Here is a 27,319-nt window from a genome sequence, read left to right on the forward strand (position 1 = left end):
TGTTATCTATCTCTATATAGGAGTGTTTGTATATGTGCATATATAGATTTAATATATACATATACACACACAAATACAGTGTCACGTGTACACTTTTTTCAATTATAGCATTTATCCTTTAAAAATGCCAAGAAAATATTCCCTATTTCCAAAAAATTGGGTTTAGACTTTTCCTAACAGAATTGCTAGCCCTTATTTGTTCCATTCCAAGAGTTCGTTTATGCAGTTCCCAAGTTCTCTTTGGTTGGGTTGTAGTGATCCTTGGTTGATGCCATGGCCTATGATCCTTGACCTCCTGGTGAAAATTCAGGCAACCTCTGCTCTCTGAGTTCACTGCGAATGCCGTAACCAAATTTTCTCTGCTCTATGCTTCTTTCACAGCTGGCACAGAAGGAAGGTAATGTAATGTTTGATTTGTGTGGGTTGTTGATGCTTGAAGTGCTCCAAGCCCAGCTTTTACAGTAAAGCTGGCGACTGAGGACACTGACGGACAACTGGTGCCCAGTTTGGTTTGAATGTTTGTTCTCCCGTAGGAGTACATTTTCCGCTCTAAGTTTAAAGACCGTGGTTGTGAATTATTTCCATTGGCCTTTCCTTCAAGAAAATAGGTCAACATTTCGCCTTTTCCCTTTACACTGACTTTACCTCGGCACTCAAACTCGTAAGTGCACCTCTTTAATATCCGCTGAACTTCTTCTGTCACCTGTGGGTAAGAACAGCCAGTATTATATTTTACCATTCCTATCAATTAGCTAGGGTTAATCCTAGAGTAAGAAAACAGAATTATACTTCTCTATGGCACTTCCTTTAACTGTGATGAAAGATGCTCCATGGAATGAATGAGTAACTATTGGTTTGGGTTTCCCCTGGTATGTGCTTTGGTGGTAATAATTATAATAATGAATAATGAGATGGGCCCTAAGGAGCAAATTTCAGATCTCCAAAGTTCTGGGGCGTTCAGAGCTGGGGTTTTGGTTCTCTCATTAGAAACACAGGGTCTAATTCTCCGGTGGTGCAAGCTAGCACAGCTTCATTGAAGCTAGTTTACAGCAACAGAGATTTTGGCCAAATGTGAAGTTCAGATACAGGCAGTCCCCAAAGTTCAGTCTGTGCTGGGAGCTGCAGCTTTGTTTCAGGACAATCTCGAAGATTAATAATATTTTACAAGCGTGCGGCGCCTTTCATCCAGAAAGATTCCACAAGCTATACAAGATGTGACTAAATACAATCTGATATAGGTCCTTATCCTGTAGTCCTTATTCAGGCAAAATTCCCAGAGTGAAATGGAAGTTTGGGGGTGACTGGCCTGCGTAAAGACTGCAGATTCAGGCCTATAATCCAACAGAGTGCAGTACAGCACAGCAGGAATTTGAAGGGGAAACCTCTCTTTGTGGTTTGTTGATCCTTTGATTTCACCACTTAAAAGCAGTGGAGCAGATAACAGAAGAATAACTACACAGCAGGCACCTGAATCACCTTGGGGATGTTGCCACCTTCATAAGAAACATGAAGAGATTGAGGCTGAGCTTTCTAAGCAGCCTTGAAAATGTAATCATAGGATTGTTAATAAACAGGAACTTCAAACTGATAAAGAGTGATTGGAATGTACTCACCTGAATTTTACCCTGCACTCCAGTACTATCCATTCTGCTGGCAACGTTTACAGTGTTGCCCCAGATATCGTATTGTGGTCTTCTGGCCCCAATAACTCCTGCCACTACAGGTCCAACATTAATACCTAAAATCAGAACAACGGCTTTTATTTTGTTGTTGCTGCTTCAAGTGCTGTGACATAGATCTAAGAGAAACAGTCACTCTTTCCAACTGTTTCACCATAAATGACTTCAGTGTTTTTACCTGTCATAGTACACAATAGCATCATCTTATATTAGAGCTTTTCAACACCCAGGATCCCGAAGAGTGTTAGAAATTGAACTATACAGGCACACAGAGCTCACCTAAAATATAACATTATTTTAACTCAAATTAAAAAAACCTGTTCTAATCTCATGAGGGAAATTCTCAATTTCAATCTTCCTGGGGGGAGGAGGAGGAGAGGAAGAATCACCTCTGGCATAAAAAGTATCAGCTGTTTAGTAGCACATGTCATGGCAAGAGGTTATTGACCCTTGATTACTTCTTATGGGCTCTACTGTGCTTTTTAAGAGACAGCCTCCTAAGCAGGAGTGCACCGACCAGGCACCGCCATTGGCCTGGGAAACATCAGGAGTTGGGGCAGAGGGAAGCAGGTCACATGAGAAATTCTGATACCAGCACTAGACTAGGGATATATTCTGCATGCAGAGGCACACAGGCTCCCCTGGGAGTGCTATCAGGGGAGAAGTGCTCAGAACTGGCACATACATTTCCTTTTTGGAGGCACAGTATTAGCTCCCAGGCCTTATGCTGATTTCACCAGCTAGTGTGGAAGTGGGGAGCAGCATGACCCTACCGCCTTTTGCGGTTTCTTGCACAGCTGCTGGTTCTAATGGTCTCAGGCCCTGTGCAAGGATGAGAATTGTGGCTTCCCCATGACAAGTTGCACAAGTTAAGTGGGGAGAGGGATCCTGGTGCTCTGTCTGTCCCTTGCACACTTGTGCATGGCCAGCCACACTGTGGTCTTCTAAGGACACTTTGGAGGAAGGCATTGTACTAGTGATGGAGGAAAGCTTCCAGTTGCTGGGCGGTGGGGGAGTTCAGGACTGTAGCATGACTCGCCTCTCCTCACTATTGATGTCATGGTCTATGACCACTTTCACCACTTGGCTGCTAGTGTATCCGCTCCACTTTAAGTGCACAACTGATCCACTCCAGTTTGAGCGCACAACTCAACCAATGAGCGAGGAAACAAAAGGGGTGAGGGTGGGGGAAGCATGTCAAATTAGAGGATTTCACTGAGATGAGAACAGCTGTGGAGTTACCGTTGGGGAAGGGCTGGAAGGAGGGATGGCACTGAAGCAATGAAGGCTGCAGAAGGGAACTGGCTTCCAGGGGTGAGGATCACAGTGCAATTCTTCATGTGGAGGAGAGAAATGTGTGTGTGGCATGCGAGGGCTAAAGAAGGAAGCGGGGGGGGGGGGGGGAAGCAGAAGCTACAGCAACTAGGAGAGGAAATGAGCTAAAAGCAAGAAACCTTTTGATAACATAAGAAAGGTCTCAAAGATTCCAAAGCATTTTACAAACTATATATGCACACAAAACATGTACACACACCAGTGAAGTACAGCTAGCTCTGGAGTGGAATTCTGCAGCAGTTTAACAAGGCACAGCAATATTAGAGAACAGAGTATGACAGGGAATGAAAGCTAACCGTATGCAATTGAAACGCTAAAACAATTTTAGCTAAGCATCACGTAACTAACCAAACTGGAATTGGTCCTGGACATAAAGCCTAGCACCCTTAATCTTGATGCTTTCATTCCCACCTTCTGCATGTGTAACTCCCCTTAAATTAATGGCAGTTGTGCAAACATGCTAATGATAAAATGGCCATCGATCTAGACTCTTCTGGCTCCAAGTTTCACTCAAGAGCATGAATATGAGCATTTTCATTAAAATATATGGGCAATTCTCTACTACTGAACCTCTTAAGATAAAATGGGGAAGGCAGCCAACAGCAATGCTGCGTTTTATAGGCTAACTCTAGAAACATGACTTACCAACTCGGAGGACAAAGTCGTTGTAAGACTGATAGTTGATTTCATCAAGAACGTCAAACATCTCTATTGCAAAATCTGCCAGTGTACTCAAGTGGGAATCAACTGATTTTTTAGCCTAGATACAAAATAACATTTTACATTAGATTTACGCAGTAGTATGAGCCAGATGAAACACTGCCATACCCCTTCATTCTCAACTGCATCTAAACTATTTTGCTAAACGTGAAATGGAACTTTCAATTGTGTTTCGGATGTTTGTATTATTTTCTCCAGTGCTGAATTGTTTTTGTTTCTCTTTTTGACTTCTGGGAGTCATGGGGACAAATCAGGAGACACAGACACTCAATGGGAAAAAGGGATCACAACAACAAGTCAGATGTGGCCAAAGCCGTTATATGAAGCTCCTCCTTCTATATTCCAGTAATTGACATTCTTTGTCTATTTATTATGGATTAGCATTGCAGCTCTGGCACATGACTTACCAAGGACTTACTACCAGCTTAAACTTCAAGACAGAGCTGTCCTTACTTTTGACCATCATCTTTTCTGTCCGAAACTCAAATGCTCTGGATTCCTGCCTTCCTCAGGGGTTTTTGAGAGGAGAAACAGATGAGTAAACACCAGGAAAGCAAAATTGATGTGGGAAAAAGTGTTTCTGTTGCTGGGCAACAGCTATTTGTTCAGAGCTGTAAGCATTGCTTCCTGTGGTAACTGATAACTGGGGCTTTTGCTAGCTAAGTGGGTTCTGGGGGCTTCATGCTGCTCCTGTTGACAACATTCCTGTTGACCTGAGTAGTGCAGGATTGGATTCAATCCTGTCAGGAATGGAGAAGCCTTATCTCCCTTGCTTTCAGTAGGAGGTGAAGGCTGGTCAGACCCTTCAAGGTCTAGTTCCTTTGTAGAGATTTAGTCTGAATTATGTCAAGATTAAATATGAATAGGTAGAACAGATTTTCAAAGTGAAAAGCTTGGAACAACTGTAGAGGGTGGGAGAGAGGTGGAGGGGCCAGTGCAGGGGATGGTTTTGGTGGGGTGGCAGGAAGGTTTGCACAGGAAGGCTTTGGTAGCTGGCATGGGATGAATCGTGATAGGTGAGCAGGCAGCTCACTGGGTGGGTTCATGGTTGTGGAAGCAGAAAAAGAACTGTCAGAAAAGAACTGCAATGCATGACAGTTTGTTAGCAAAAGTCAGGCTAACTGTAACCCTGATAACGCAAGATTTGTAGAAGCGAGGATTGTGTGAGGCGGGTAAAAAAGTACTGTGTGAGAAGTTATTGTGACCCTGTATAAATAAGGTGTAGAAGACCTTGTGTAAATAAGGTATAGAAAATATTGTATGTTGGCAAAAGTCAAAACAAGTAAGGAATTAAAATATCAAGATGGCCTATGTATAAACAAAATGCAGCTGTCCCTCATTATTTCTGTAATGAAAGGTATAAATGCTTGCTGTAATTAGTTACCTGAGAGAGACCTGCTTAGCTCTCTCCCTCTGCACAATTGTGAGAGTTAATAAAGCTTCTGACTTGCTGTACCCAAACAAAAGAGTGAGAACTCAGTTTTTCTCCGACATGATGGTGAGGATGTGACATGTCTAGCTGGGGGAAGTCCAGAGTGGTCCCCAGAGAGATGCATTGTATTGCTGCTCTGTTGTCTAGCATTATTCTGATTGGGTGGCCCTTGATGTGTGGTGGGAACTATTGGCGAGTGTAACAAACTGCTCTGAGCTTCAGTATGTTGACATGGAGGCTCATCTCCTGAGGGGTCCATTTGCCCTGTGCTGTCAGTTTCTGGAACTGTGTGCCCCAACCTATCAGGGAGCATCTGTGATGATAATCCTTCTGGGAGGAAGCTGTAGGAAGGGAACTCCCACACACCCATTTTGTGGGTCCTTCCACCAATTTAGTGAAGCGAGGACTTTCTGAGCAACAGACGCCTGCTTGGATAGACTGAGATTGTTGGGGATGTAGATGGTTTTCAACCGTGCTTGAAGACACTGAGATTGAAGTCTTGCTAAAGGAGTCAAGAATGAAGAGGCTGCCATATGGCCCAAGCATTATAGGCAGGCCTTTGCAGTGATATGTGAACATTGTTGAATTGTTGAAACAAGGTTGGACATTGTGGCGAATCTGTCCTTGGGGAAGTACACTCTGGCAGACAGAATCTAGTGTGGACCTGATGAAATCTATACACAGGGGTGAAAGTAAGTTAGGCCACTTACCAGTATGGGCCGGGGGGGGGACGGGGACTACGGCCCCCGGAAGGGGTGGGGCCTCGGGTGGAAGGGGCGGGGCTGGGGGGGTCAGCATCCCCCAACCAGCTCTTTCAGGCCGCCTGGCCCACGCCACCCAGGGCTCCCGTGTTGATTTAAAGGGCCCGGGGCTCCGGACGCCACTGCTGCGCTAGCGGCAGCAGCGTCTGGAGCCCCGGGCCCTTTTAAATTGCCGGCCCCAGGGCAACTGCTCTCTTTGCCGCTCCTCCCCCCCCATCGGAGGCTATGGGGGGGGGCAATGGGGCAGGGACATTAAAGCACGGCAGGGCTCTTTGCTGCGGCAGCGCTTTAACATTGCTGCACCCCCCGCCAACCCCCACTGCCACGGCAAAGGACCGTCCTTAAAGTGCTGCCGCGGCAAAGGACTGACCTTAAAGCGCTGCTGCAGCAGTGCTTTAATGTCCCTGCCCCTTTTGCCTCCCCTGTCGACGGCCCTGCTGGTACGGACCCTACCAGCAGGGCTGCTGACGGGGGAAAGGGGCAGCGACGTTAAGCACTCCTTAAAGAGCCGCCGCGGCAAAGGACTGTCCTTAAAGCGCTGCCGCGGCAGCGCTTTAACGTCGCTGCCCATCCCGCCCCCCCGGCTCACTTTCACCCCTGTCTATACATCGTGTGGGTGTTAGAGTAGGCTTTTCCACATTGAGGCAGAAGCTCAGAGAGTGAAACAGAGAAAGGGCCTTGCTGATTGATGTCTGTGCTTCAATAAGTAAACAACCTTTCAGGGGCCAATTGTCCTGGTAGGGGAAGATGATTATGCCCATCTGGTGCTGCTGTGGCTGACAGAACTTCGGTAAGAACCCTTTGGGCAATGGAAAGGCCTAAGGATAAGACACAATACTGGCAATGATCCCTGCCTACCACAACACGCAGGGATTGTTTGAGGATGAATGATGACATGAAAATAAGTATCCTGAAGGTCCAGGGAAACAGACCAATCTCCCAGACCTAGGGAGGGAATTATCGTTGCTAGGGTTAGCATTCTGAACGGTTGGGAGTGGGCAAAAGTGTTTAAAATCCTCATGTCCAGAATTACTCTACAGCGTTTTTTTGGGGGATGAGGAAGTACCAGGAATAGAAGCTTTTCCCAACCAAGTCTGGTGGAACAGATTCGATCATCCCAAGAGCTAGCAGGGATTAGAGCTCCTGCCTTAAGAGGTCTTTGTAAGATGGGTTCCTGACGAGGGAGGGAGGAGCCATGGGAGGTGGTAGGGAGCTGAACTGGATGGAAAAGCTTGTAGAAATCACCCCTAGGATCTGTTTGTGACACTGACAGACCAGCTGCCAGCTCACGCCAAGGTCCGTAGGCCATGGAATACTGACAAATGCATAGCTGGAAACCAGTCTGGCTCACCTGTGTGTTAGCAGCGTTAAAATAGATATTAGAGTTATAAGAATGTGGTTAGTGTTTAGACTTAATGAAATGCTTGTAGGATGCTAAATGTATTAATCTTATTTATAATATCTGTATTCCATGTTACAAGGTAATATTTAAGTGTTTGCTCTGCAACTATAAAAATGTTTGCTAAGTCTGAAAACCCCACAGTCGGGAGAGAAGCATTACCAAGTGTGAAATACTGATTTACCACAAGAGGAGTCATCTCCTCCCCAACAAAAGAAGGCCTATAGGCACCAGACAAGCTATTGTGGAACATCAGTGGACATAAGACTTTATTGATTGCTTCCCCTATACCCATGAAGAGGGTATGTGCACAAGCCCTTGTCCCATCTCAGCTTGAATGCTAGGGGAAGGGAATAAAAATTCCTGTTAAGGAGAAATTATCATCACTATGCTGTTTGGGATTTGGAGAGGGCGATATTTCTAAGCATAAGCAAGGGATTACCAAGCCACTTAGTTTGGGTTTGTTAGTCTCTAAGGGTACGTCTACACTACCCGCCGGATCGGCAGGTAGCGATCGATCTATCAGGGATTGATTTATCGCGTGTAGTGTAGACGCGATAAATCGATCCCCGATCGCTCTCCCGTCGACTGCTGAACTCCAACAGTGCGAGAGGTGGAAGCAAAGTCGATGGGGGAGCCGCAGCCGTCGATACTTACTTCGCGTCCTCGTGGTGTGGGAATTTTAATTCGATCTAAGATACGTCGACTTCAGCTACGCTATTCTCGTAGTTGAAGTTGCGTATCTTAGATTGATTCCCCTCCCCCCCCAGTGTAGACCAGGCCTTGGGTGCCACAAGTATTCCTGTTCTTTTTGCGGATACAGACTAACACGGCTGCTACTCTGAAACCTGTCATTATGCAAGGCGCTGAATTTAGCCGTATGGAGTGGAAATCCATCAACTTAATGAAAAAAATCGTACAGAAACAGACAAACATCATCTTCCTTTCCAAATGCAAACAGATGGACATCATACCAAAAGGACTAAAGGTAAAAAATCCATTACAATCTACATATCACACAGACTATGCTGAGAGATTGTGCCACACACTCTCAAAGAAACTGCGAAACCACCTGATCAACATCCTATACAGCAAACCGGGAAAGATTAAGAATGAGCTCTCAAAAACTATGCATCTGATGAAGTGGGTTGTAGCCCACGAAAGCTTATGCTTAAATAAATTTGTTAGTCTCTAAGGCTAGGTCCACACTACCCGCCTGATTCGGCGGGTAGAGATCGATCTTCTGGGATCGATTTATCGCGTCTCATCTGGACGCGATAAATTGATCCCAGAAGTGCTCCCCCGTCGACTGCGGAACTCCTGCTCGCCGAGAGGAGGAAGCGCTGTCGACGGGGAGCTTGCCTGCGCCGCGTGGACCCGCAGTAAGTAAACTTAATTCGATCTAGGAAACGTCGACTTCAGCTACGCTATTCTCGTAGCTGAAGTTGCGTTTCCTAGATCGATCCCCCGCCCCAGTGTGGACCAAGCCTAAGGTGCCACAAGTACTCCTGTTCTTTTTTTAGTTTGGGTTATCACTAAAGGACATATACAGCTTGCATATATAGCAGCTACTATCACCTTTTGTATACGTTTATCTGCTTTAACCTTGTAAATAACCCTTATTTATTTTCTTGGTTAATTAGTTAGTTTATTACAAGATTGTCTACAAGGTTTGTGTTTGGTGAGATCAGGGGTGCAATTGATCTGGGGTGAATGGCTGATCCTTTGGGATTGTGCGTAACCTGAATATTGTTGTGATTTTTGGTGTAAGGGGCCATTTATCACAAAGGTAAGCTTGTCAGGTGGCAATACAGACTGGAGTGCCCAAGGGAACTGTCTGTGACTCCCTGCTAAGGCTTTTATAGTGCTTGTGGAGTTCACACTTGGTACTTGGTTGATGAAATCTAATGACAGAACACACAGCCTATTTGGAGTTTGTGCCCTCTTTCTTGACAGTCTGCCCAGAGCTTGGCTCCCATGTTTGTGAGCCTCTCTAGACTGCTTGACACCATCTGTCTGAGGTGATGAGATCCCAGGAAGTTAAGAAATGGGAGAGATGATCCTCATAAAGATAGGTACAACATAGGATCTGGGGTAAAAAGTTTAGAGACCCTTTACCAATGGGTCAAAATGGGCATTTCAAGGCTGTTGCTGTCTAAGAGGTTGCTGTAGAAGAGAAAACTTTCTTAGTAAATCTGGGTGATTTGGACCCTGTGATCTCAGAGAGTGCTCCATAGGCAGGAATTTAAATCTGACCTCCCTCCGTTTTTTAGATCTGCTTTTAAATCCTAAGCAGATCTTACATTTGGAGTGGATGTGAGTCTCTCTGTTGAATGTCTGTTGCTGGCAGGGTTTGAAGCCCGGGGTCTTAGGCAGAACCTGAACTTGAGGAAAAAAATACAAAGCCCAAGATGGGCAAACAAGGACAGAGGTGGAAAATGCCGTTCAAAGCACAAACTCCGCTAAATAACAGAACAAATAAAGAAAAACTAAAGACTAAGATAAAAGATAAATAAAGTGAGGTATAGCCAGGCACATGGCTGGCTAACGGATACCGTGATGCTCCATCTGAAGCTGCAGGCGGTTGAGAAGGAACTAGAGTGGCAGTGAGACTGCTCCTCCCTATATTCCCAGAGTATCAGGGCACAAGGGTGTCTAGAGCGCAGGCACGGATGCTCCTGATGAAAGTCTCTGATTAAGAGTGAATGAGCACATGCACATCATGACACAGTGTCCCATAGGGACACTACTCAAAGAAGAACAAAAAAGATGTAGACATCTAGCTACTCGATTTATGGGTGCATCAGATAGTCAAATGTCTAACACCTCTCATTTAGAATTATCTGCACCCACAATGATGTGACCACAATCTATTTTAGGCACAAACCTGGAAGTGCAAAATTAAAGGCTGGGTCAGATTTTCTGTTGCAGTTGAGATCCACTTGGCACAGAGGAGATGGGTAAATGTCAGGGAGCCTGATTCTGTGCTTGGTTCCACCTTGGACCCCGGGTAGGTGAGAGCTTCCTAGAGGCTGCACTAATTTACATCAGCTAGCAATGATCCTTAAGGGACCATATGCCAAATGGGGTTTGCCAGAGCTCTGGCTGTGTTCCTTCCACATCTCTAGTACTGGATGAAATGAGAGGAAGAGGAGGGACATAAAAGGCTGGCTACACCTATGCCGGATGAGGACTTCTTCATACCAGGAAATCTCCATAAGGTGATATACAGGGAGTTTCTACTCTCTTTGTACCACATGAACAACACAAAGGGAGCAGAGCAGAACTGAAAATCTAGCTCATTGTCTAAAATTTTGGCCTTTACGGTCTCTGTTTTTATGGAAAAATAATGAGGATATTTTTGAATTTCTATATGATTTTAACCATTGTGCCTGGCTATACCTTACTTTCTTTATCTTTTCTCTTAGTCTTTAGTTACTTTTTCTTTATTTGTTCTGTTATTTAGCGGAGTTTGTGCTTTGAGCGGCATTTTCCGCCTCTGTTCTTGTTTGCTCATCTTGGGCTTTGTATTTTTTTCCTCAAGTTCAGGTTCTGCCTAAGACCCCGGTCTTCAAATCTCTACTATAGACGTTTGAGTGAATATTTCCAGTACTGGACTAATTCAAATGACTCCTCTGCTAGCAAATATACAATACATGAGATAAACATATTTAGCTTTTGGAACATACACTGCTGGAGTTACCCAATAACACACTTGTTTTTGGGATTCTAGTTCAAAGAGCATTTATACCAGACATACTGATATGCCTCTGCTTGTTTGCCTGAGATCACACTGATACAAAATTCAAGTGATCAATTTTTGCCTGTCTCAGGACCTCAATTAGAGTCAACAATTTTACCACACACAAGTATTTTAAAAATACATCTCTGTAGGTTTGGATTTACGTTCGTTTAACAGTAGCACAGAAATGAAGAGAATTAGGAATGGCAAAAAAGCATCAGAGGCATCCTACAATCACAGAATATTCATTATGTGGGATATATTCCAAACTGATCCCAATAATTGATTCAGCTGTAGCCTTGTTTTTTATTTATTTAACAAGGTTAATTGTCTCCTTGAAAAGTTCATGGCTCGTTCTAGCCCTTTTGCCCTCCAGTGCACTGTTATTCTGCAATTCTATTTCAGCTCACTCAAGGGCGCCTCTGTGATTCATGGACATGGACATCAGATCAGGCATGGACAAATTAGGGGGTACATGCTAAAATGCATTGACCATGGCCTCTGATATAGAAGTCCAACTCCAGACTTGCTGTGATTATTCTGATTTATACTAGGTTAGTGCCCAAAGGATCCCTCATTGTGCTAGCTTCTGTACAAACACTTGGAAAACCATGATCCCTGCCCCAAAAAGCTTACAGTGTAATTTAAAATAAGACAATAAATAATAGGAGGAAAAAGTGGAGGGGCGAGGACAAGGGTAGCAGTAATAAGTTCACATGCTTACACAGGGTAACTGTGCACATGGGCAGACGCTCAGAACTGTGCTTAGAACTAGATGGCTCTGAAGTCATTTAAAATTTAAAAGGGAAAAAAAGTTTAACTATGGGGTTGGGGCTAGAGAAAGGATGAGGGGAAGGATGGAAATGGATAGGTTTTGGAGGAACGAGGATGGCAGTTCAACTATCATACCTGAGTTACCCTCCCTGTTTCTGGGTTTTTGGCTGGAAATGTAGACCAATGTCTACATTTGGCCTCAGACTCGTTAACAAACAAACAAACAATCCTTAAGTTATATTCTGGTGGAACTGTCACTGCAGGACTTCCTGCTTCTCTGTTGCACTTATGGAGCTGATACGAGTACAAAGTGGGTGTAAAACACTTCCATTCTGCTTGGGTAGCTTTCACACTTAATTTGCACTGGTGAAGATAACTCCATAAGGTGCAGAGGAGCACAGAATCAAGCCCCAAGTCTTAACCATGTGAGTAATGCTCAGCACACCATGCTCGCATTGTATCTCTAGAGTCTGAAGTTATTGTTTGTTTTTCAGATGTAAAAGAAGGTTCAATTGTTGCAAAGAAATCAAACTGTTATCAGTTCTATTTCTAGCCATATTTTTACGACGGATGGTGTTTAGTTGTTCAGTTGGAGACTGAATTAGCATCACTTGCACATGGAGTACACAGAGTCTTTCATTTTACTGTGTGACCAGCTTACCTTAGTTCCTGTAGTTGGTACAAGTCCTACAGCTGCCATATATGTACTGCCAATTGTCTTGATCTTTTCTATGTCCTTATAACATTCTTTGTCCAGAAGCTTTGTTTAAAACATAAAACTGTTAAACATTACATAATATTTTAGACAACAAACCATAGCTATCAGATAATATGTGCATATTAAAGTTGATAAACCACTTCAGTCTTTATAAGCCCAGTCTTGTTCCCATTCAAGGCAGTGGAAATATTCTCAGTGACTTCTGTGGGAGCCGCATCAGACATAAATGTTTTTAAGGGCATTTTGGGCCAGATTTTATAAAATATTTAAGCATGTACAGAGGCATATGGGTGCCTAATGGGATCTACAAAAGCACCTAGATTCCTAACTCCCACTGAAATCAGATGTTTACAGAGTCACATTATTAGATAGCCAAACTAAGAGGAATTTTCCACAAATAATCTTGAATTGGCAGAAGTCTGGTGGACTCAGTAAGATCAAATGACAGAGAGTTTAGACCTTACCTCATCAAAATCGGCAATAATTTCATTTAAGAGGCGTAAACACTCCACTCCCATGTTATTGCCATCCAGTTCAATGTAGAAATCGTTGAAATTTGGGATGGAAGCAAACATCACTCCCACTTGTGAATATGACTGGTAATAAAGGTCCTGCAATTTTTGAATTATATGGGTTTTTAAAATTAGAATTTGACATAAACAGGCAGTATCATCCTTGTGATTTCTTGAGCTCATATTTACTTTTGTTAAAGAGAAATTCCATAATGTTTACCAAGCTCTGTCCTATAAATGAAACAGGTCATAGAACGCTGTTTTATTTCCTATGACATGTCCTGCCTCATTTTCCACCCCTTCCCCTGGGAGGTGTAGAGGGCCTGAGATGCAGCACAAGCAGTGTAATTTTGGATTTACAGAACTCCTAGAAGGTTGCATGCTTGAGAGATGGGAGCTTGAAGCAAGGTGTGTGATGAAAGCAAAGAAAGACCGTGCAGGTTCACTGGCTATTCTTGCCTGTGAAAGAGGAGCAACGGTGGCTGTACGGGTTACTGCAGCACTGAAGATGCTGTAGCCACTACAGAGTGGCTTTGCTACCACAGAGCAGGCCGAGGGAGGAAGAGACAACTTCCTCCTGTTACAAGATATTACATATAGAGCCAAGTCCTTCACTCAACACACAACCAGAGTATTGAGGCTTTGAGCTGGGAAGATCTATAGGGTTGTATCTGTTTATTTGCTCCACCATCTTTTTACTGTGAGACATAAATACAGTCCACGCATGCATTGCGTTCGTACAACAAATAATTATAAGAGCTCAATCATGCCTCTCCCGAGGCTGGGCCAGACTGGGGATAGGCAGCAGAAGTATTGCTGGAGCACTGGTGCCTGTGGGAGAGCTGCTCCTTTTTCCATTTAGTCAATGTGTGCAGTATGAGCCCAGCAGTGCAGCTGTCTGGGATAGGGAAGGGCAGGGCCTTGGACTTACCCTCACACTGGGCCATAACTAATGGCCAAGCTGGGTCCATTAGTTCTGCCCATAGCTTTAGCACCTTCCCCTACACCCACATTTCCCTACAGATGTGCAATGGAAGTGTGGGAGGTGGGTAAGGAACTCTCTGCACAATTCTCCCCTCCCCCCATGAAAGCTGCATCAGGGCAACCATAATGTAGCCCTAAACATTTTTATGAATTTCACATTTACTACCTAGCATAATGGGATGCTGACCTCAGACTGGGCCTTCTAGGTGCTATTGCAACACTAGCAATAACAGTAATAATTCATAGTGTCATTAGTTGGTCAATTGGTCCATCCCCTGCATTACTACAGGATTTAATTACTCCTACACTCTTCCTTTAAAAAATAGGTGCCTAGATATTAATTATTATTATTATTCTAATCTCAAGTATTCCCAATTATCATGATTCCACGCTATCCTGTAGCAGTTCGTTCCCTTGCCCAAGCTTTAAGATTAGTTTTCACACTCAAAGTTACTGTATCCTTCTAGAGTTGTAGAATTCCTTATTTTGACTTTTAAATTTCTGTTTTTGTAAATGAGGCACATTTCAAGAACCTTGAGTGGCTCAACTGGAAGCGTCTGACATGTCACACTATATTCTATTCAGAACCAAACTGATCTCAGTGGAAGATTGTAATAAACTCCGATCTTTTGACTTGATTGGAAAAGAAATTGGTTATCTGCATGTGGGCACTCAACTGCATTGATGCGGAATGACACTGCATTCACATGAACGGTATTGTACTTAAGTCCTTCAGAAAAGATGAATGCTACCGAGAAAGTGAAACTAACCCTGAACTGACATCTGACAATGGCTTTTACCAGAACTATTCAATTTAATGTGTATGAAATGTAAATGTTTCAAGCTTTTAAGAAAATATATAATTTCCCTGACCTGGGTGTCACACAAAAATCATGCATATCATTACGTGCTTATTTCCCCCCCCATAGCCTTACCATGTTCCTAGGGTTAGACATAAGAAAGTGCTGTGCAACATGTGCTGGCAAGAGATTGAAGAGAATTCTTTTATTATCCAGCTTTACTCTCTCCATATCATCTCTCTCTTCTTCTGCCTAAGGGTGAGAGCGGGAAAAGCTCTTTAAAATTACTGTTTTATAATGAGCATAACATTAATTCAGATTATCAAATTGCTTCGTCCGGCTCCAGGCTTTAAAAATCAGATTGCACGGCAAAATAATAAATATCACTCTCTATTACAGTTGCAAGAGCTGTCTGCTTTTAACATACAGAGCAAAATCCTGAACTCCTTATTAGGGTAAACTCCCACTAAAGTCTGTGGGCCAATTTCTGCTCTTAGGTCTTGATCCGGAGTCCGCAAAAGTCCCCCATTGACTTCAATGGACTTTTGATCAGGACCTTAGTTATAGGTGTAACTCCACTGAAGGCAATGTGGTCCAATGAGAGTTTGTATGAGCAAGGATTGAGTCAATACTTCAGGATTTGGCCCACAAATCCTTCAATGCCTTTTTAAAATTTCAAGTATGCAGATGACAGTTTCCTAAGAAATATTTGCATTCTTGTATGATTTCTACATTATACAGGAATTCTTTGTGCTTCTATAGAGACTTTATCACTTGCAAATGACAGAATTTCTCCAAATGGGGCTGAAGATTCCTACACATTCAGACAACAGAGTCTATCATTTGCTGTAGCGGGTGATAATGCTCAAAAGGACGTTTTAAAACATTTGTACAGGCTAAGGAGCATGCGCACAAAAAGAGCTTGGATGTTGCAAGCTAATCTAACCCTGGGTGCCTAAAGTTAGATTCCTGGATCCATATTCAGGCATCCAAATATAAATGATTTGATCTGCAGAAGACAGAGGGAACTGCGGATTTTCAGCATTTTTGAAAATCAGACCACTTTTATTTAGCTGCCTAAACATGGACCTAGGAATCTGACTTTAGGCACCCTGGTTTGAAAATGTTAGCCTCCGCTCTGAGCAAACACATTTCCCCCAAATTGTATATCCCTAGTCTTTTCTCAAGACACAGTGCCTATCAGATCTTTCATCCAAACGCTCCTAGTGAATCAGACAATTGCTGATCAGGAGGGTAAAATTCAGCCTACGGAAATCACAGCAAGTAGAATTTATTCTTTTAACTTCAACTCCCTCACCAAGCTGTAACACACACTCCATTTGTCATCAAGCACAACAATAATTCTTGTTTACCTATTTGCAAAGTCAGCAAAAAGATGGAGGGCCAAATTCTCAGGTATTATAAATCAATATATCTCAACTGAAGTCAATGGTGGATTTACAACATCTGAGAATCCAGCCTAAAATTTCCCAATGTCTTTTTTATATGTAGACCTTGTCACACTACTAACATTGCAAAATCTGTTTGCTCTTCTCACAAAGACTATGCACATACTGACTAACATGGAGGGTTGCCTGGTACACATTTGCCTGGGAGAAAAATCAGCATGCTATCTCCCATATACATACAATCTTATGATTAGAAGAAAAGTTTTGATGAGGAGAAGCAGGTTTTGTTGTTTTTGATGAAAAGTTTAAATTCTGAATGGAAACTCCCTGCATTTTATTTTTGATAATCTCTACACAACAGTCATTGATCAATTATGGATGGCTTTGCTTAGCAGCCATTTTCTGCAGAGTGTTCTTTGAACTTCTTGTCATTCTTTAAAGAGATGCAGAAAAAGAAAAGCTGAAAAAAACTAATTTTGTCAAGTTGACCTCTTTGGGAATGATCACCCCCTTTGGAAATACCCATTCAGCTTCTGCTCTAATTTGGACTGCAAGAATTTATTATAATTTATTCTGGATCCCTTACTGAAGCTGAGCCCTCCAGTGACTCTGAATACAATTTGCAGTCCAACCAAAGTCTCTGTTTTCCATCTGTGAAGTATTTTCTTGACACTTTTTAATGCTTAGCGTTCACACTCTGTCTGCTTTCTCAAAACAGCCTCACCTCCTCCTATTTTAGAGATGCAAACACTGTGTTTCTTTATCATTATCTACAAGCATTTGAATATGTGAATGATAACAATCTGCAGCCTTATTGGTGGAGTCTGAGTATTTTATAGTAAAAACAAGAAGCTTTTCTTGAACTGCAAACTGAAACTGAGTTGTGTACGTCCTGGCTTGTATTATACTCAACGCATGAAGCTAGGGTTCTGAGAACAGTAATGGGAGTCCTGCATTCCTGAATTCTTACTCTATCTGTGGGCCTTACCAAATGCTTCTATTCCTTCATCTTTAACTCCCGGGAGTGTTATGAGGATTAGTTAGTAATGGTCTGATTTTAGAGGTGTGGAGTACAGTACTTGCAGATCCCATTGAATGGTTGCTGCTGAGAGCTCAGCATTTTTGAAAATCAGAGCACTTATTTAGGTGCCTTGTAAGGATTTTGGGGCACAATTTTAGGTGTCTATTTTTTAAGGCCACCATTTTCAAAAACAGGAACCTATGAAATCTAGAGAAACACTTGAAGGTCAGTATGATAATATTATGCAGGAGGTTGGACTAGATGATCATAATGGTACTCTCTGGCCTTAAAAATCTGTAAAAGGATACTTGTTAGTTAGCTGTGTCTTTACCAAAATGGAAGTGTGAATGATAAACAAGAAATACACATCAATAAACCAGAATACAAAAATTTATAAAGTTAGGTGTGAGGAATATCCCATGTAACCATCAGGTAACGTTCTGTGGTGATGTGCACACCATGATGTAAGACAGATGTAATGTTCTCTTCTGGGAGCACTTCCAGTTTTGGCCTTCTTTCTTGTTAGTATTTATTAGGATCAAGATACCTTTAAATGGTGAATATGCATAGTCATGTAGTCACCACAAACAGTGAACCATGGGTGTTATCATATAACTGTGTATGAAGCAAAATACCCTCCAGATTAACATTACGGGGCAGAACAGAAGTTAAAATAATAGTATACCAAATTCTTCCAGTCATGTAACAGATGTGTGGAGACATATGGTCAAATCAGAGTAGTCTAACAGTAGGGCTGGGTAAGTGGAGTAGAAAATTTGAAGCACTGCATGGATATTAATGCTATTCAATCACTATTTGTTTGGCCATCTGAGGCAGGAGTGCATGATTAGCATTCCTCTAACTCTGATTTGTCCAGTTTTAGGCCATGCTTCCGACTCCTGGGCAAAATAATTGAGCAAGTACTAACCATCAAACTTCATCAACATGTGATATCAGCCAACATCCTGGAGGCCTCACAATCAGGGTTCAGACCAGGGCACAGCAGAGACCGCTCTAGTGGCACTAAAAAAGGTAGGGACCACAAGGTATTACCACACCTACATGACACAACAGGAGTATATAGCCCAGCACTACAGTGGCTCCAACCACTGCTCTCCAACAGAACTTAGAGTGGTGTTCTCCTCTCCAAATGTCCTCATCTGCGGAGCTTTGCAGGGACCCATACTATTCCTGCTGATCTTCAATATCTACATATCTACCACTGGGAGAGATAGTGATATGTAGTGGGTTTAACTGCCAAGAGGAGGCCGACGACACTCAACCACCACTACTAAAATGTCAGAATGCCTGCAAGAAATTAGTTCTTGGATGAAGAGCAGCTGCTTAAGCTGACCCCAGGCAAGACCAAAGTGATGCTGGGTGCAAAGGGGAAACACTTCCAAGAGCCAACACTGGCCAAGATGGTATCTCCACCTTTCACCAGAGTCAGGCGGTCCCCATTAGTCAAAGTGGTGCAAAGCCTCAGGGTCTTGTTTGACTATTCACTAAACTTGGATGAAAAAGGAGGATCAGTTTCCAAAACTGCCTTCTTTCACTTCCAGTTTGCTATGAAATTTCATCCCTTTCTCCCCAATGAGAAACTGGCCACAGTGATCCATACATTTGTCACCTGCAGACTGGACTGCTGTAACTCACTGAATAGGAAGACAATGCACCGGCTCTAGCTGGTACAGAATGCAGCAACTTGCCATTTCCATGCCTTAGCCACAGTGGGCACTAGGGTGACCAGATGAGAGACATGAAATATTGGGGGGGGGGGAGGAAGGGGCACCGGCGGAGCAAAAAAACAAAAAACAAGAGCCGCCAGAGCATAGGAAAAAATGGTGGGGGCTGAGCCCCCACCAGCAGCTCCCCGCCCCGCCCCGCACTCACCTCCACCTCCCCTGAGTGGGCTGCCGCATCCTGCTTCTCCCCCTCCCTCCCAGCGCTTGCGCCGCCATACAGCTGATTCGTGCAAGCCTGGGAGGGAGTGGGGAGGAGGAGGAATGCGGTGTGCTTGGGGAAGAGGCGGGGCCAGGGCGGGGATTTGGGGAGGGATCCAATGGGGCAGGGAGGGGGCAGAGTCAGGGCGGGGCCGGGGCTGAGTTGGGGGCGGGGGGACGCGAGCCCTCTCTGCCTGTGTGCCGGAGTGCAAAATATCGGGACAATTCGCGTCCCGACCGAACATCGGTAGGGATATGGGACAAACAAGTAAATATCGGGACAGTCCCGATAAAATCGGGACGTCTGGTCACCCTAGTGGGCACATCAGGCTTGTGATCAAGACTCGCCAATGTCTCCATCAGCTTCTGATGCCAGCTTAAAGCTTTGGTCCTAATTTTCAAGCTAATTAATGGATTAAACCACAGCTACATCAAAGACTGATTTTCAATCTATGAACCCCCACAACATCTGGCACAATGCAGATCACAAATTCCTGGAGGGAAGCACACGAGAGGGGGCACAAAGCATTCCATGTCCCAGGGATCCAGATAGAGATAAGGTGAATCCAGAGCCTGACCATCTTTAGGGAAGACTGCAAAGCATTCCTCTGAGGAAGAGTTTCCAATATAAGTGACACTCACAATATAACCCCCCCACACTATTCCAAAGCCCTACCAATTCTACAACTCTACCCCCCTCCACAAAAACACCCAAACCATATCCTACGTAAAGCTTTGACCCCAAAAAAGGACAGGTGCCAGAGACCCCATGAAGTCCACTAGAGACTTTGCTATTGCTGTTGATTTTACATGGAAGGACTCAGATACTAGGGTGATGACAGCAGTATAAAACCCTAAGATAGATAGCAGAGCTTGGAGCATGCTGGTCATGCACTCTGAGTTCTGCCTGTGTTGGGCCCAAGCAGAAGGTAGTGTTTCAGCTCATGCACTCTCCTCTCCTCCTCACCAGATAGTGGGTGTGGGGAACAGAACCTTCCCCAAGTCTCAGGGGAAAGGGGAGTAAAGAATTCCACAGGTGCTCCCCTCTCATTATGCCCTGTTAGGGAAGAGGACTAAAAATTCTGCTGCTGCTAGGCTCTGGAGATCCTTCCTCCCCGTACCTCTTAAGGCAGCGCTCATCTTCATCTCCATGGAAGTCAGCAGGGAGGAGAGAGAAGATCTCCTTGCCTCAGTGGCAACTGCAGACTTCCTACCAGGCGCTAAGGAATGAAGATATCCCAGGTCTCAAAGTGAGGTGAGGAAAGACTTCCTTTGATTTTCATCAGCAGAGAGAACTCCAGTACTCCCCTCCTCAGGTGTCTGAGGTGAGGGGAGTGAGGCAGTCACTGTTTCCCTTATGGACCCCATTATCCTTCAGAGGGATGGACATGACTGCTATGACTCTAGCTCCACTCCTCGGGCTTCCTGAAGAGGATAGCAAAGACTCCTGCTGCCCTCCCTCCATGTAGCTGAGATGAGAAGATCTGGCTGGGCCCTTTCCCTGCCCAGACAGAGGCTGACAAAGAAGAAAAAATGGTGTGAGGTCTGCAGTAGGAGGAATAGACCCATATTCATAGGGGGATGATATTTACATTCAGGGACTGAATATTATCCATATAGTTCAATGCCTGAATATTATCCAAGCATTGCGCTGTGTGCCCTCTGTTTCTATTGGTTAGTTCAGGATAGCTGACAGCATGCTGTTTATATAAGAACAAAGTAGATTATTGAGAAAAAGCACGAGACAGGAACTCAGTAGGAATAGCAACAAGAAAACTAACTGTCATATGGACCACAGTAGTTTGGTAGTTATAACATTTACTGGCATTTTGGTATCATTTTGAGAATTCAAAATTGCAATATTGTAAATTAGGACCTTTTTTCCTCTGATAAAAGTAAACAGTTCTCTGATGTCATGTTTTCTAATGTCAACATGATACCTGGGTAGACTTATAACTTTGCATTACATAGTTGCATAACAGCCAGACCTACAAAAAGCTAAGGCAGAGAGGGAGTAAATTCCCATTAGCAAGTAAAAAATGTGTACAAGTACTGACAAATTCTCAAGCTCTATGTTATAGAGATCAGCTGAAACATTCTATGCAATTAGTTAATAGACAAGAAAGGATCTGCTTTGGTAAGGTAACTAACTAGGTAAAAATTATCACACAAAGTTTCACTATCTGGTGATACAGCTAAAAATAAATTGGGCTACCACAGTTCCTTTACCAATACATTCATATCACCTGAAGGGGGCACTAAAATCACAAGAAAGAGACAATATATCAATAAGCAATTTTGTGAACATGGAATAAACAGGGCCAGGTTTTCAGCATTAGGTATGTAAAAAACTTTGAAATTCTGGCCTACAGACTGCAAAACTGCAGTTAGGACAGAGATTCTAGCTTAGAAAATTATTAATGGCTGACATTCTAGTATTCCGTAAATAATTCAACTAAAGAAACAATCAGACAGTAAAGTATCAGGGGGTAGCCGTGTTAGTCTGTATCTACAAAAACAACAAGGAGTCTGGTGGCACCTTAAAGACTAACAGATTTATTTGGGCATAAGCTTTTGTGGGTAAAAACCTCACTTCTTCGGATGCATCCGAAGAAGTGAGGTTTTTACCCACAAAAGCTTATGCCCAAATAAATCTGTTAGTCTTTAAGGTGCAATCATACAGTAAGATTATCCTTATTTTCCTTCCCAGAAAAACAGGTAAATGTCAGAAGTGGGCAAACAATTCACAATGAATAATTTATCTGGTAAGATTAACCTCTTTTTCAGGTTCTTGACATTTTAATTTGTTCATTATTTGTAACAGTTTGTTGAATCTTTTGTAGAAGCAAACTTTATGATTGCACATACTGTTAAAGTACTCATGTGAATATTTGCAATTCACACATATGATTAGTCATATAAAACACATGAGCTGTTTGAAAACTATATCAAAACTTTTTTTTTTGGGATAAAAATGGCTTTTTGAGAAAATGGAAATTTTTGTAAGAACTTCTTTGGTTTTTGGTTTACTTTAAAGTTTTTTTCAGAAACAAAAATACATTTTTTTAACCAGCTCTATGCTGATTAATCGCAAGTGTGAACAGAAAATACGTACACAAATATTTTAACTGTTTGTAGCAATCACAAAGTTTGTTCATACACATGATTTGGCATATTATTAATTATTATTATTATTGTAATATTTCTGTTCCTTGGTTACATAACCTTAACCTTTGTAAACTACCTTTACTTCTGCCTGAAACAAATTTTGTTGATTTACTTAATTTTGGCTACAGGCCCAAAATTTGGTTTCCTCAAACAAAACTTTTTTTGGTGTCACAATTGGAGCTAAGAGATCTGAGACAGCCATTGTGTTAATGGGGTTAGAGAATTATCATATTACTCCTTTCTTAGCTCATGTTGTCAATTTTTACCTACCTCTAATGATTACCTACATTTATTGGGAATTACTGAAGAAGAATCTTACCATGTAATACTTTACTTAGTTGTTTCTCTTAGGGAACCCTAAAATGTTATTAAACAATATTCTCTTTCCTGTTTCTCAGTTGTTTCAGTAACACTCTTCTCTGAACGAAACTGGCTTAAGTCATGTACATTTGCAGTAGCAGACGTTTTAGGAGCAGTGGCTATTTAGCAGGTCTTGGCACATGTGGTCTACGGCGAGAATTTCTTACATGTCTCAGACTGTGTTTCCTGGCTCTTTGTGCACACACTGAATTTAAATTCAGCTTCGACACCTCCCCTCACCCCAGTCTTTCACCAAACTCAAATGTCTGAAAGAAATTGGAATTTCATGTGAGTTTTGCTTTAAGAGAGCAGAACTGAACCCTCAGTGAAGGAAAAAAAACACAAGCTTTTCATTTGGGGTCAGATTTGTAAAGGTATTTAGGCACCTAAAGATGCAGATAGGCACCTAGTGTAATTCTCAGAAGTGCCTAGGCACCTGACTTTCCATTAGTGCTGAGGTACCTAACGTCCGCTGGAGCCTAGACACCTCATTTCAACTTCCAATGGGAGTTAGGTGCCTAGGCACTTTTAAAAATCCTACTAGATGTCTACCTATATCTTTAAGAGCCTAAATACTTCAAAAAAAACCCACTGTCCCTGGGTCACCATTTTCCTAGAACACCACTTTCTATCTTTAAGACTCAGGTATTTAATTTAAGTGTGCTGCCTATGGAATTTGCATGATATAAAAGGGCTAGATTGTGGTCAATTAGGAAACAGAGGCTTGGTCTACACTAAACCCCCAAATCGAACTAAGGTACGCAACTTCAGCTACGTGAATAACGTAGCTGAAGTTCGAAGTACCTTAGTTCGAACTTACCTCGGTCCACACGCGGCAGGCAGGCTCCCCTGTCGACTCCGCGGTACTCCTCTCGTCTAGCTGGAGTACCTTATCGCATCCAGACAAGACGCGATAAGTCGAACCCAGAACTTCGATTCCCAGCCGCCGAACTAGCGGCTGGGTGTAGACATACCCAGAGAAAAACAGGGACCAAATCCTTAGCACCTGTCACTCCCATCAAAGTCAATTAGAGCTGTGGATACTCTACATTTTTCAGGATTTGGGCCAGACTTGTATTGCTGGATTTTCCATGGAGTATAAACGCCTATACATTTTAATCAGTCGTAGACAGCCATCTTATAAGGTGACATATACAATCTCTGCCATATGCTGTATCATCTGTTAACTCTATAAAGTATTAGGGGCAATGATGAAAATCAGGCTGAGATATTACAGAGATGGGCACTGTAGAAACGTGTAAGACATATACACTATACAAACAAATAAGTAATAAACACTATGTTTGAGTTTTGACCTAATATTATTCTGAATATTTAAAATCCATCCAAAATGCTAACAGGAAATATCTACATTTTAAACCAGCCTTCAGATAGTAGAAAGATTATAAGTAACTAATTGATTCCTCTTTATATCCTTATTAACAGTGGTGCTGCTCTCTGGACGCCTCTGTGATGTTTAAAACATGATTTTATTAGGACTAGATTGCCATGCAGCATGGGGTAGGCAGGATGTGGTTTATAAATCATTGGGCAATCAGTAGGAGCAGCATTAATTATTGGTACAAATGTAAATAAACAAAACATTGAACAAAAAGAAAATCCTTCACACTGCAGTGTCACAAATGGGGCTACTCATGCAGGTAAGGTTCTACAGCAGAGGTAGGCAACCTATGGCATGTGTGCCGAAGGCGGCACGTGAGCTGATTTTCAGTGGCACTCACACTGCCCGGGTCCTAGCCACCGGTCCGGGCGGGCTCTGCATTTTAATTTAATTTTAAATGAAGCTTCTTAAACATTTTGAAAACCTTATTTACTTTACATACAACAATAGTTTAGTTATATATTATAGACGTATAGAAGGAGACCTAAAAACGTTAAAATGTATTACTGGCACGCAAAACCTTAAATTAGAGTGAATAAATGAAGACTCGGCACACCACTTCTGAAAGGTTGCCGACACCTGTTCTGCAGGATCAGCCCGATGGCGAGCCTGGATAGAGCTAAGTGACATGAAAGACAGTGTAAAGTATATTTTGGTTGTAATGAATCTCCACTGGTGTAGAGTTTTGTCATTACCACCCCACTTCATTTGTCATTATTTGTGATTTCTTTGCCACTTTGAATGTAATAGGAGGCTACAGAATACACCACTTTGCAAAACACTTATAAGAAGATATCCAAATAAAAGTTTGGGGTACTACAGCCAGCGGAGTCAGCACCACCTCTGGGCGCAATGAGTCCCCATAGTGGCTCCGAGGCTGCCCACCCAAGCTCAGGGGGTGATTCTAGAAGAACAGGGACCTGGTCAGGGTGCCGCTATCCCCAGCAAAGTTCAGCTTCTGGAATGGTCCCTGCGGACCATGGGCTTCTGGGGATATGCCCCCAACATCAGGGAAGCACATGAAACTCCCGTTTCTTCTATACATTTGAGTTTGTAAAATTATAAAAGTAAGGCCTTTTAAGTTTTAAGGATCATATTCCTTAGGGATGCACAATTTTCTTCTCCAAGCCGGGTATGAAAAACTGAGTTTTGTGGAGAGTATTTAGCAGGGTTTGGAAGGATGGAATTCACCTCTGATTCTCAGGCAAGCTTTGGAGCTGCAAAGCATCCCCTCCACAGTTGCTACTCCTCCATCTCCTGGCTGGAATACTGACTACTGCGGTACAAAGCATTAAAGCCAATGGATCCACATAGTTACGGCTCAGAAGGTTCCTCCCACAAACCACCACTATGCACCAGCCTCTATAGGGCCAATTGCTACCCAATTATTCCAGTTATTTGCAGCACATGTCCCATACATTGTCCATACACAGAAGACCAAATGCGGTGATAATTTATACCTGGTGCAATCCCATTGCCACTGCATTCAATGGGGTATAGGTCAGCACAGAATTTGGCCACCAGGATATATAGGAACATTGGAATTCTCATTCTGGATCAGACCCAATGTCCACCGAGTCCAGTATCCTCTCTCTGACAGTAGTCATCACCAGATGCTTCAGAGGAAGGTGCAAGAACCCTGCAGTTAGCAGATGTGGGATATTCTGCTCCCACATCAGGACTCATCCTGACCTTGTATAGAGATTGACTTATGCACAAGGTTTAATATCCCTTTCATTTTTTAATTATGATAGTTCTGGATATTCCTGTTTTCTATGTAAATGTCCAAACCCTTTGAATCTTGCCAAGTTCTTGGTCTCAACAACTTCCTGTGGCAATAAGTTCTGCAGTTTAATTAAACATTGTGTGAAAAAGTATTTCCTTTTATCAGTTTTGAATTTGCCACTGTTTATTGTAATTGAATGCCGCTCCGCCCCGGCCCCGTTGTGGCATGAGACGAGGTGAGCAGAAGCTTTTGATCTATCTTCTCTATAACAATTCTATAACACTGTTTAGTTGATTACATTCCTTAATATGAAATTCCCAATATAGATAAAGTTACTCTAATTTTGATGTATTATTGTAAGACATTAACGCCCACAAGATTCAGTTCTTGGAGGAAAAATATTGTGAAGTTGCACGTGGAAAGAAAATAAGGGACTCCTTTGCTGGTGAGCCACAACAAATATGGAGTTTTGTTTTGCCTAGCCAATGCGTGAAATATGAATGGACAGCATACAAAACAATTAGACAACATTTTGTGTGTGTGTTTTGGAAAGAAAAAGAAGTGCCTTGCCTGCACAGCCCAGAGGTAGTCCAGACGTAACTTCAAGTCCACCTGCCTGGAATGAAGTGCCAAAGCACAAGAAAACAGCAAAATGGCTAATATAGGTTCATAGCCACGCATATAAAAGGAGCCACCCCTTTAAAAAAAAAGAAAGAAAGCATAAGTTAATACAGATCCTTTAAAGCAAAAAACCTTGGTCTAAATCCTCAAAAGTGACTAGTGATTTGGGGTGCCACACTTGAAACACACTGAAAGGGTATGATTGTCAAAGTGCTGAGTATTCATCCTCTGAAAATCAGGATCCTTTAAATTTAGGCACACAGAAATGGAGGCACCCCAAACCACTAGCCCCTTCTCAAAATGCAGGCCCTCTCATGCAAATACTGTCAGTGCACAGGCTGACACTGCTGTATGATCCCTGCACCATGCCCCAAAACAAAGTGTGCCCAATTGCTTCAGGGTCTTACCCATCAAGAGCATAAATGTAGATAATATGTACCATGTACTAATATGCACCATGTACATGTGTGTAGCTTTGTTTAACATTATTTCAGCATTTCAATTACACATAAGGGCTTCATTCACTGCTCTGTTAACACCATTTTTAAACCAGTGAGTGTGACTCCAATGAAATCAACTCTGTTACACCAGTGTAAAACTGGAGTAACGCAATGGGGAACCAGGCCATAGCTGTTAGTTCACAAAAGCAAATGTTCCACTCATGAATATTACCACAATAGCCAGATCCTGCAAGGTACTGGGAGTTGAGCATCTCTCAGTATCTGTCTCTTACACAGTACTGCAGTGTTTTAGAACAACAGTAGTAAAACGGAGTCGGCAATGTTTTGGACCATCCATAATGCTACTACTTTC

At 42.8% G+C, this 27,319-nt stretch overlaps 1 protein-coding gene across 1 annotated transcript in view; it reads right to left on the bottom strand.

Annotated features, from left to right (window-relative positions):
• Nucleotides 1–364: 364 nt before the first annotated feature.
• The window catches only part of ADCY1 (adenylate cyclase 1), a 241,557-nt gene continuing 214,602 nt past the window's right edge, over nt 365–27,319 (bottom strand). Inside the window, exons 14-20 of the mRNA XM_065399454.1 lie at nt 26,456–26,582; nt 14,992–15,108; nt 13,025–13,171; nt 12,504–12,602; nt 3,660–3,774; nt 1,614–1,738; nt 365–703 (exon numbers count right to left, since the gene is read on the bottom strand). Of these exons, the coding sequence (XP_065255526.1) occupies nt 365–703; nt 1,614–1,738; nt 3,660–3,774; nt 12,504–12,602; nt 13,025–13,171; nt 14,992–15,108; nt 26,456–26,582 (1,069 nt within the window). The remainder of the gene's footprint in view (nt 704–1,613; nt 1,739–3,659; nt 3,775–12,503; nt 12,603–13,024; nt 13,172–14,991; nt 15,109–26,455; nt 26,583–27,319) is intronic.

Source organism: Emys orbicularis, chromosome 2, assembly GCF_028017835.1.
Source record: "Emys orbicularis isolate rEmyOrb1 chromosome 2, rEmyOrb1.hap1, whole genome shotgun sequence".
NCBI classification, from domain to species: Eukaryota; Metazoa; Chordata; order Testudines; family Emydidae; genus Emys; species Emys orbicularis.